Below are 12,316 nucleotides of genomic sequence, written 5' to 3' on the forward strand. Positions count from 1 at the left end.
AGTGTCTAGAGACATATAACAGATTTATTCACACTGACTTAGGAGTAATCTACAGTAACAAACTACACTTACTAGTAGTTTGTGCTGTCTGAGATCTCTATGGTTTAATGGCAGAATGGCTTTATTTCTTTTTGTATACAGATGAGTGTGAACCGTGGCGTGCACGGACTGATGGAATTTTGTGTGTCTTTATGCCATCTTTCACATTGAGGAAGAAGCTTACTAAGTTGGAAGGCATAGACTTTTCAATTACCGATGCAGGCAATTTTCCTTTCATTTCTGTCTGGACAAACATCACTAGCTTGGAATATGCTGGGTCTCTGTAAGTGAATGAAGAGTTACAAAAGATAAAGCAGTCTTAATTTGATCTTATAAGATGGCAAATTTATACAGGGCAAGATTCTTAAATCAATTCTCTTGGGCTCTTTCTACAGTGGATATGACAAGAGAGTTAACTCAAGGAGGAGAACAGAGACTGGCCTGAGGTCAGATCCTTATAAAGCATTGAGTAGTCAGAGCATATATTGAAATTTTACAGCCTTATACAGTATTAAGTAGTCACAATATACATTGAAATTTTAGATTAAGCACCTCTTCCTTTTGTTGTTTGATCCTTTGAGGAGATACACAACCCTCAGAATACAGACCTTTTCTTTTCCCATGACACCTGCTCTAATTATGTTTATGTAGCAGTTATAAACTTTATGCAGCACTTTTCTATATGTAAATTATTTACTTAATAAGAAATATAATGTCTACCTCTATTAAAATAAATAAACAGGGAAATAAAACTTTTATAATATGTATAATATATATGAATATATGTAGTTTTTAGTAAAATACATTTATACTTTTTCCTTTTATTATAAACATAGATTCTTTGTTTATACAATAAGTCCTGATTATATTTTCCTCCTCCCTCTACTCCTCTCCCATTTGGATCTATTCCCTTTATGTTTCTCATTATCAAATACAGGTTCCTAGGGGACAACAAAACATAACAAAGCAAAATATATTAAAAAAAGAAAACCATCATATTGAAACTGGACAAGCCAAGCCAGTATTATATTTATATAATTCCCCTCTTCTCTGAGACTGAGTTTTGGGATGCATCTCAGACTGGCCTTGAATTCACTATGCAAACTAGGCTGTGCTTGGACTCACCATAGCAATCCTCCTGCCTTCACTGCCCAGGTTCTAACTTACAAATTATACTACCACATCCAGCTGCACACATGCAGTTTTAATTCTTAGATATTATGGTCATAGAAAACACATTTCAAAACCTTAAGTCACACTATCTTTTATAGAAAATTATATGGTTATTTTTAAAAATTCAAAGCTGTAAATCTATGCTGCAAACTATCATGTGAGCGGAAAATATTAAATGCAAATTCAAAAAAGAAAGAAGTGATTCAAAGGCTCAGTCAGCATAGTAGCGGGCGTGGCTTTATGCATTTTGGAATGAACAGTGTAATGCTGGATTAGAGTTGTCATGGTATAGAGTTTCTATTGGGCTCATAAGGGTAGAGCCATTTAAATACATCAGTATTTAGGATAGACTAGAAAATTCACCTTTAGTGTATTCTATGTCAACTTGAAAATATGAAGGCGGACAGAGTTTCACTGAATGGTTTTAAGACTGCAGTAGCTAATTGTGGGAGTGTCACCATCTCTGCATTTCCCTATGAAGAGTTTAGGCTACATGTGTCAGTCCTAAAGCTCTACTGAGTTTACTATGGGGGTCACACACAGTAGAAAACTTTTCTCCTGCTTATGGAGAGTGCTTCAGTAGGACAGTGTGTTTTACAAGTGTTTGCATGGCTCAGTTACAAATGGCTGCTGTCTAGAATGTTAGACTGCAGGGAAGAGAAGATAAGGGACCATGGTTCCTGTCAGCATCTCTGAAAACAGGACTGTAACATTATCCTAGCAGGATGGGAGGTGGAGTCTGATCCCACAAAGCTAGCAAGACCATAAGACTTCCTGCCAAAAGCTGATTCTCCTCATTCATTTGGTTTTGTTCTGGTAGGGATCCTAGGATCTTGGCCGCAGATTCAAAACTGACAAATAACTGGAAAGACAGCATGTCACTCCTATTACAACCCTAAGGAGCAACGACCGTCCACTAATGTGTAAAGCAGGCCTTAAGTTCCCCAGTTCAGTAGAGAACGTAGTGATGCATACAGGACTAAAAGTACAAACACGTTGTTTCTATTACAAATTTATATTTCACCATCCTAAATTTTATGTTCACTTTATGTATCAACATTGATTTTAATAGTAACTTAGCATAAATTAAAATTAACAAATTTGTGGATATATATATGCATATATGCATACACTCTAATGCAATGTATACTTTTACTGAGTCTATTTAGATTATCGTTTTATCTTTTGAGCACCTGTTAGCAGTACCTTGACTCTGATTTTGGCAGTTTTGATCTGAATATCCCTATTGGATGTCTCATTCTGTAGGCATCTTTTTAAAGCAGGTGATCCCAGAGAAATAATTCACTCAGGATAAAATAAGTGCGCGCTGCATTTTCAGGGAATTTTATTTTATTTTTTTAATTATAATTTTTATTTTGTTTTATAACTGTTCATGAACATAAGCAGTGCTGTATCTCCATCATTTCCTCTTCTAGCTCCTCCGATGTCCTCCCCACTCCCACTGCCTCTCTAATGCACGACCCCTTCTTTAGTTATCAGATACGCGCACACACATACGGCCTAAGTACACTTAGTGCTTTTCATACATGCATGTTCAAAAACTCCTTTACAGTGGAGAAATACAAACATCAGGGGAGGCTTCGCTATGGGAAAATATTTGTGTATTTCATTAGGCCTAGAAACCTCGCATATATTTTTATTCTTATATTTAAGACAAAAATATAAAAAAAGTCAGTTTAAAAATTGCTTTTAGGAGCAGTTTTTCTCTTCTAACAAAATATATTGGTACATATTTCTACTGGTGAGTGAAGTAAATCATATGTTGAAGTGAAAAATCTTGGTAAAATAAACAAATAAAAACAATACTCACTCCTTCATAGGTGAACATACATAGCCGGAGGGATGGTTGTAGCCACGGATGTAGTGTGATGTTGGGGGATATCCCGGGAAGTCCACACTTCTAGCTGTGATTTAAAAAGTTGAAGTAAGACCCAATCACAAAGACAAAATTATTATTTCTAGAAGCATAAGATACATGATAGCACTTGGCTTTAATGTTACTACTAGTTTCACAGTGTACATATATCTGTACTAGTATTCCTAAAGATGCTTGTATATTTTTATACGAGGAAAACTCTTTAAATGTATTGTTTCATTACTTTCTGAGGTCTGAAACAAAAGAGCCGAACATAGAGAGATTGTATTATTGAGTCAGGAGCTCACTGGCTGTGGTTAATACTTTTATTCTCCACAAAATAGCTGACTACTGAGACACATTAAATGCCCTCTTCTGTTAATTTCATGTGCTAATTTTAAAGGGTAATTAAAACTTAGGAGAATTTGCCTCAGTAATTAATTATGCTGCAAGATATATATGCTGCAGTGAAAAGAGGGAGGTGATTGTGATTATGGTGATGATAATTATATATTTTAAAAAAATAGTTTGAGAGAGATGTCAGACCAGAGAATATAGATTTACCTAAAAGATCGTTAACAAAGTCTATGTGAAAGGCATAGTGAAGCAGGAGTGCAAAGAGCGATGTGGTTGGACGAATATTCCATTTTTGAACCACTTTCGAACCACTTTCTAAACAGAGCCTCATACTCTGGTATTACCTAGAGCACTAATAAGGTAGTTTCCCTTTCAAAACATAGAGATTATAATTCTCTCTCTCTTTCTTTCTTTTTCTTTTTCTTTTCTTTCTTTTTTTTTTTTTTTAACCAAAAAGTCTGACTCTTTAGTGAGGCATGATGTTGGAAACCAGAAAGAGAGGACTTTGAGATCCAGTAGCTTATTAGCTATGTCAATCATTGTTTTCACGGCTTAGTTCCTAAACTTCAGCTTTATCCCCAGGGAGACCACATACAAAGTGTCTACCTCAAAGCAAGGTACAGAGAGAGCTTTAAAAACACTAAGAAAACTGACTATTTGTTGAGAATTTATTCACTGGAAATTTCTTAAAGAAAATTTAGCTTTGTTGCTTCAAAAAATGAATGCTTATTTCTAGTTGCTCGTTTTTGCTAGTTAAGCTTGTATCATGCTTTATTATTTTTTGGGTCTCAATATGTAGTCCTGGTTGGCTTGGAACTTACTATATAGACAATGCTGGCCTCAAGTTCATAGAGATCCACCTGCTTCTGCCTCCTAAGTGCTAGCATAAAAGGCATGTTCAATCATGCCCAACCTGACATGTTCTCATTTATTTACTTATTTTGTTATGCTAAGATACAGCCTAGAGCCTCATGTGTCTATGACAGAACTGTCACTGAGCTAAAAACGTAGGTGCTATTTTACCTCCTTTCTGACTAGTATTAAAAGTCCCAAATGGCTTGATTTCAAATGTGGAAATTTATACATGTACAATTCCGAAAAGGCAAAAATCTGTACAGTAGGCTCTGAAAGCATTTTAAATGCTGTAACTCTGAAAACAATGGTCAAAACATGTATACACTGAGAACAGCCATCTTTAGTGATCTGCTTTGAGACCTAGAGAACTGGCTTTGAGTTAGAGGACTGAGAAGTTTTGTCTGTGAAAGAATACTGGAGTCATCCCATATTAAGATATTACATGCCATGGGAAGTAATAACACAGCGTCACTGTCTATCCCTGAGTAGCTTACAGGAGAGGAAACATTCTGATAGAAATGATAAAATTAAATCAAATTCAAGAGGAAAACTGGGATCTTCACCACTACCCTGCTAAAGTACTTTGAACATGATCTTAAACTTTCAGAGTACAAACGCTATGGTGTGAGAAGGTTTTGAGTCAGTAACACAAGTTAGCAAATGATGACACAACTGCACTTCACAGAGTCACACTATTGCACAGAGCAGGGTAGGGTTATATCAAAACTTGCCTTCCCTAGAAGAGATATAAGCACATTTAAGGAGTGATCCATCCAGCACCATTCATTCAATATTTTTGTATTTCATAGTCAGTAATATTAGAATTAGTATATATATATGCCTATTTTAAACAAGCCAAGTATAAACGCTACCTTTGTTTCATAGAATTACAACTGTATACACTGAAATCTTAGCTCACGGTCATCTACCTCTATTAAGTTCACAGTTCATACTGCAAAGGTGCAGGAGGAACTTTTCTAAATAGCACCTCACGGGGGGTAAAATACCTGGCCTGTGTAAGGGCACAAGCTTTTTGTTTGCACTGAATAAACACACAAGCAAATCAACAAAAAAGAATTGAAAATATAGTTTCTTCTAAACTATTAACACTAATTATTAAAGGCAATTTTTTTTTTAATGATACACAGTAATTCTAAAACATGGGCAAAATGTTTCAACTTACTACCGATAATGTCCATGTTCCCTTCACAGTGCTTGATGTGTACTAAGTCGATAAAGTCTCTAGGGGAAATTGAGCCCATGGCAAAACTTTGTGTAATGGTGTGGCATATAAGTGTATCCTGCAACAAATCACATCATAAAGATTGCAAGAATTACTTAATGTGAATTATCTATTGTTCCCCAAAGAACTTCATCATGCATGTTTAGCTTGTTTTTAGAAAATAAAATTAAGGTTTAAAACAGGTGTTAAGCCAGTCTCGCCAAGTCAGCCTGCATTTTTAGTGGTAAAGAACATTAGACTCACAATTATGAGCGCACAACATTTAGCAAGGAATAAAAAGACCATTTATTCTATTAGTAGATGAAGAAAACGGGCTCATGAGATTAAATCATATGAACAGCTAGAATATAGTTTAGAACTAGCACACAGGTTTTCTGATTTCCACACCATTTTGTGTACGTTAGGTAGATAAAATAAATCTGAAAAATACATTGGCACTTTATAGCATAAGGCCTAAAACTAAAGACCAGATGGTGTTAAAACCATCTGGTGAAACTGGATTTAGAATGGCTTAACTGCAAACTCTTCCAACTCTGTGCCTTCAGGCAAGATCTCCCAGAATCCAACAGCCATATTCAATAAATGACCCAGTCACTACCTATTCCTTTCAGTGATTTCAGCTCTCTGCTGGCCTGTGCTGCATGACAGACGTTCCCTGGGGAGACATCACTACCAGTCTGCTCATCCCAGAGAGGGAATCCATGGCAGTCCAATGTAAGGAACAGCAAAAGTCCAATTTGATGAACCAATGACCTTTATTGGGATCCCTTGCAGGAATCTGGGAGAGAGGCTACTTACTTACCGGAGCAAAAATGAGTCAAAGACAGCTGCACTACCAAAGCCACCCCGGCATGGGTAACAGCTCATAAAAGCTGTAAACCTGGAGCTCACCGGGAATTCAGAGCTCCAGAATGTCCTTTCCAGGTAGCTCAGCTTATCCAAGCCTCCTCTAGGCAGCTCAGCTGGTCCTTGTTTCTCTAAAGTAGTTGGGCAGTTCTCTGCTTGCTTATTTGAGTGACTCTCAGCAGTCTTTCCTAGTCACATACTTACGAGGAAGCAGGAACCTAGTGAATCTGTTGAGTTTCAGGGACTTCCGGAAACTATTTTGAGTTGCTTACTTTCTATCCTAATGAAGCTTACCTAAAGGATGGACTTCGCTCTAGAATATCCTGTTGCTTCACTTCCTTGTAAAGATCTTGTCATAAAATATCACTTCCGTTTATATCCTATGTCTCAAAAAATTTCCCTCTAAGATGGAAGAGTTTAATTTGGAGAAGACTGCTACAAAACACCTTAGCAGCACAAGCCTGCCTCTCACAGCCTCTGGTTAATCTATTTTCATGTTGCCCTGTGTACTCTGCCCTCTTCTCCTAGTCCATGATTCATGATGATATACCATTGTTTACCTCATTTGCCGACTGTATTACACATGTCTTTAAGAGTAACAATTCTTCCCTCATTCATGGGCTGCACAACAGGCAGATAACACCTCTGGAGGTGACATATAAATATGAACAAGAAGGTGAATTAATGAACTTCAGAAGTACTATGGAGCACTGACTAGGAGGGGCAGGAACTGGGAACAAATCCTAGTTCTTGTCACATATTTGCCCTGGGAGTCTTGGGCAACTCACATGACCCCAGACTGCTTTTTAAGCCTTTTAGTGTCAAATGTAGCATTCTTTTCTACCGACTTGCAATAAGAGCAGACATTTCTGAAGTGCTAATGGAGCCTATGGTCAGTGCTACACAGTGGTGATAGAAAAAGCCTCACAAATGTGTGTTTATTAGTGAGGCACATTGTTTTTCAAACTGACTGCTCCAGTATCGAAGAGATCATGGAGTGATTTACTCTCACTTTATTTTCTGAGGATAGGAACATAATCCCTCCTACAGATAGGATGGATTTGTCTTTCAGAGATTCCCTACAGTCTCTTTTTCTCTCTAGGCTTTAAGGTAAGTTTAGTAAAAACAAGTAAAATTGCAGAGGCCCAATTATGATATGGTGTGAGGACCATGCACGTAAGGCATTTGCTTTTTTGATTATTTTGAAGAGGTAAAGAACCAAAGACCCAGTGATCCAGAAGTTTATAAATACTGTTATCAAATCACGAAAATTAGTCTTACCCCTCCATTGCTGTATATACTCCTTTTATGTTAACATTAGCTAAAACCCTAGCATAAGTGTTTTTCCTCTGTGTTTTGCAGTGATAGCGATCAAACCCTGGGCCTGATATGGCAAGGTCTGTGCTCTGAACTATATCTACCCACTGCCCTAGAGTTCATTGCAGGAAAAGTCTCCATACGTAGCTTAGACTGGCCTAGCTGCACCATGAACCCCAGGCTGGCCACCAGGGCAAGTCCTCAGTCTTCCGGAGAACTCAATGTTAGTTAATGATAAATTCACCCATTTTAAGTACATAGTTGTACAGTTTTCTAAAATATGGTTAGTTGTCTAACCTTTACCAAAATCCTGTTAGAACTTGTTTTTGGTTCATTCTTCTTCTGTAGAACTCTGTCAACTCCATCTCTAGACTGTGTTTTCACTTCTATGATTCCTTATGCTATCGCCCTATTGCAAACCATCCAAGATTCATTTAGATTTCTCTGATAGCTCATAACCATTCTCACCAATTTCATACCTTTCCTCCTTCAATTGTGACTGAAAATTTTGCTGGACATTCTAATCTGATTTAGCATCTGTGGTCTTTCAGATTCTTCTCCTCTGGATTTTAATGTTTCCATTGTAATGTCAGCTGTTATTCTTAGAACACTACCTTTGTATGCAGTTTGAGTTTTCTCATTGTGTTGAATACACTCCCCCCGGCCCCCATGTACTTAATGCTTTATTTTAATTATAACACTATAGGACAAGTTTCTTTTCTGGTTCTACTTAGTGTTCTACATGCCTCCTGAATTTGATAGCCATCTCTTTACTTAGACTTGGAAAATTTTCTTCTATGACTTCACTGAAAGTATTTGTTTGGCCTTTGACATGGAATTCTCCAACTGTGCCCATAATTTGAAGAAGACCTCAAACATTCCACTTACACTTAAAAATTACTTTTCAACTGAGTGATTCAACTTTTCTACCTTATCCTCAGCTCTGCTCTTCTGTCTTCCGTATGATGCAGTCCAGTTTTTCATTTGACTTTGAGTCTTCACTTTTAGTCTCATATCTTCATGAGTTCACCTTAATGTTTCTATGTCTTTATTGAAATTTATTTTAATATCCTGAATTGACTTTTTTTGTTTTAATCAGATGTTTGTATTGTTTTCTTGAACTTCACTGAAGAGTTGTTTCTGTCTTTAAAATCCTTTCTGGTGTTTCTATCCTTCTTGAATGCTTTGAATATACTAATAATTCTCTTACAGTTTTAAAAATTTTGTTTTTGTTGTTTACATAAGGAACCATTACTATAGGATTGGTGATCTCTAATCAAGACATGTGATTTTGCTTTTCATTTTGATTGACTATTTACATTAGGATTGTACATATTTTAAAATATGGAATACTTAACAAGCTTGCATGTCATGCTTAAATAGAAGTCATGAAAATGTTCTTTGTATGGATTTTAGTATGTGTGTTGCCATAAAATCATTTTTCATTAATTCATACTTTGTCCAGAGTCTTTCAAAAATGTTTTGATTTACTTTGTGTGTGTGTGTTGTTTACAACAGTGCATGTGTAGAGGTTAGAGGACAACTTTGCCTGTCAACTGTTGCCATCCACTTTAATTGAGGAAAGACCTCTTTGTTGTGTGTTACTGTATATACAGGCTAGTTGGCCCATGAGTCCTGGGACTTTTCCTGTTCTCACTTTTCGTCTCCCTTGTGGGAGTGCAGGGGTTACAGTTGCTACTTTGCTCCCCGCCCCCTGTAACATGGGTTTTTGAAATTCTTACTCAGGCCTTTATATGGCTACCACCCATGAGGCTAACTCTCCAGTCCCTGTCTTTAGGTTTTAGCAGTACCTGCTGTTTCTTCTGAAGTCCTATGGTTCATAGCAACATGTACATGCTTTCTAATGCCATATCCACAAACTAAACTCTGTCAGGATATTTTTAGTCACAGCATCAAGGAGGCAGGAGAATCTTCAGTTCCAGGCTGGTATGGGCAGTGGAGTGAGCACTGGAACCATGTGGACTTCTTAAAAACAATAATTTTTGCAACAAGTCCCCCAAAGCTGTGGCTGGAGAGACAGTTCAGTGAGTAATAGCACATAGTGCTCCTGCAGGGGACGCAAGTTCTGGTCCCAGAACGCTTATCAGACAGCCCCCAAGTACACTGACTACAGCTCCATGGGGATGCTGTACCTCAGGCCTCCTTGAGCAGCACTTGTGTGCACGCCATCCTCCCAGTATCATTTTGAACTCCTTCAACAAGGCATATTTAAATTTGTTTCCATATAACATAGCTGGATAGCTAAGTTTAATTCCCTCATGGAATAAGAACATATCATCAAGAAACTACCATATTAGGAATGTGATACTTGTTTACAAATACAACAATGCTAATTGGCATTTAACTCTTGACTGTTAAAAATGGATCAGCTGGGGTAGTGGTCCATGCTTACAATTGTATCACTCAGACAACAAAGGTTGAGAGCAACCTGGCCAACTAGGTGAGATCTAGCTCAAACTAAATTGTAATGAAAGTAGTGGTATATGTTGTGGGGGTGGGGGGGCATTCAGTGATACGGTGTTTGCTTAGCATGGGAATGGTCTTTGGTTCAATCCCCAACCCTATCATTAAAAATGTCTACTGAACAGTTTTCAATAAGCTAAGGCATTAAAATACAGTAACATAGTAAACAATTATTTACTATTAAATAGGAAATTACCGAATCAATCTTGTGTAACACATTGAACCCTTTCAATGATTTATCCCATGAAACTCTGTGTTCAGATTTGTAGAGGAAATCAGAGAGATGAGCTGCTGATTCTGGAATTATTCCTTCAATACGGTATCTATAGTTATCAAAGTAAAGAAAATGTAAAATTTTAGCTTAAGCAGAAAATATACTGGTATTGAAATTAAAAATAGTAAAAAACAGTAAAGTAATTGAGTATCCCATATCTAAAACACTTGGAAGCAAAATACCTTTTATTTTGGATTCTTTTGAGTATTCTTTTATTTTGGATTCTTTTGCATATATATAATGACAGACCTTGATTATGAGACCTAAGTCTAAGCACAAAAATCATTTATATTTCAAAATCTTTTATAGACATATTCTAATCGAATTTTATACAACATTTTACAATTTTATTCAATACATTATAGTGAGTGGGAACTAGCATAGCTTATTTAAATAAACATTGCAGTCATTATTTCAAAGTTTACCTTTATAGTCAGGCCTGGTGGCACAGGCCTGTGATCTCAGCTAGTTGGAGACTGAGCAGTCAGGAAAATCATGATATATAATTTCTGTCTAGGCCAGAAGGTAAGTTCCATACCAGACTGGTTAATTTAGTGCAGTCCTATCTCAAAAAGTATAAAGATAGTTTTAGGATATAACTCAATGGTAGAAAACTTTCCCAGCATATGTTAGGCCCTGGTGTGTCTGTGTTGTGACTACATTTTTATAGACAATAACTTTTAAATTTTGTGTGTTGTTATCTACCAAGAAATTAAGGTATCAGGAGAAAAATGGATTCAAATTCAATCTAAGCCATTTGCCAGCTGAAAAAGAAATTAGAGTACTGTGGCCATGTTTTTACTCTGCATTTTTTTTTCAAAGAAAGAAAATAGGTGTTTTGGTTTAAAACTTTTAAGTCTCTAAAAAATTAAAATTTCTTCAGAAAATATGATTAGAACCAAAATGTCATTATTATATGGAGAGAATAGTAATCACGTGTGTGGAGAACGATTATCCTCAGCTTTGCTTTTTAATTTTTATTTATTTATTTATTTATTTATTTATTTATTTATTTATTTATGTAGCCCAGACTGTGAAAGTTTTTATAAAGCTCAGGGTGGCCTCAAATGTAAGCACTTCCTTCCTCAGCCTCCCAAATGCTGAAGCTAGAATTACAGGCATGGGCCCTTGCATCTGACAGGCTTCTATGATTTGGTCAGATAAGGAATTCTTGAGACAACTTTCTTGTATATATTAAGTTTTCTTTAGAAGCTTAGTTGGTCCCAATTTCCTTTATGAGATATTCTAAGGTTCCTTAATGTAAGGTTAACATCTTTTATTGTGAAAAATGTTCTGAAGAGGGAGGGAAGATGGAGGGAGGGAGGGAGGGGAGAAAGAGAGGGAAGGGAGAGGGAGGCAGACAGATAGACAGACTGAGATTGTTTCTTAGTTTTAACCCTGGGGAAAAATAAACCTAAATAACCACCATGTAATGCAACAAAATCTAATGTATCTCCATAGCAAGATTGTAAACTCTGACGACAGAGACTTAACTTTTTGTATTTCTAACTTATACCCAATAATACCTAATTATGCCTTTCATAAAGCAGTTTTTCTAAAATTAATTACTGATGATGACTAACACAGTTTTTTAATAGTCTTGCTAAGTGACATCAAACCTCAATTATTTAAGTGTATTTCACAGGCTCTATTTTTCTCCTCTTATGTACTTCATGCTAGTGGACAGCTAGTTATAGAATCCAGGCCCTCACTGAAAGAGCAGTGAATGTGGACACACTAGAAAGCACAGGGATATGGAGGGGAAAGAGAAGGAACACGTATCAAAGCTCTTTTGGGGAGATTTGGAAGTCTGTTTTATAATTATTTATGATAATACTAAGAGATAATATTG

The 12,316-nt window shown here is 36.5% G+C and overlaps 1 protein-coding gene across 3 annotated transcripts in view; it reads right to left on the reverse strand.

Moving 5' to 3' along the window:
- Stard6 (StAR related lipid transfer domain containing 6) overlaps window positions 1-12,316 on the reverse strand; it is a 21,646-nt gene continuing 9,330 nt past the window's right edge. For 2 of the 3 annotated variants that reach the window (XM_076912489.1, XM_076912490.1), the window contains 4 exons: window positions 10,387-10,513; window positions 5,484-5,601; window positions 3,044-3,137; window positions 29-320 (listed from right to left, as the gene is read on the reverse strand). In XM_076912489.1, the coding sequence (XP_076768604.1) occupies window positions 122-320; window positions 3,044-3,137; window positions 5,484-5,601; window positions 10,387-10,513 (538 nt within the window). In that variant the 3' untranslated portion in view covers window positions 29-121. Of the gene's footprint in view, window positions 321-3,043; window positions 3,138-5,483; window positions 5,602-10,386; window positions 10,514-12,316 lie in introns of all 3 variants that reach the window. The other variant, XM_076912488.1, reaches the window with a different exon arrangement.

This window comes from Arvicanthis niloticus, chromosome 14 (genome assembly GCF_011762505.2).
Source record: "Arvicanthis niloticus isolate mArvNil1 chromosome 14, mArvNil1.pat.X, whole genome shotgun sequence".
Lineage (NCBI taxonomy): Eukaryota > Metazoa > Chordata > Mammalia > Rodentia > Muridae > Arvicanthis > Arvicanthis niloticus.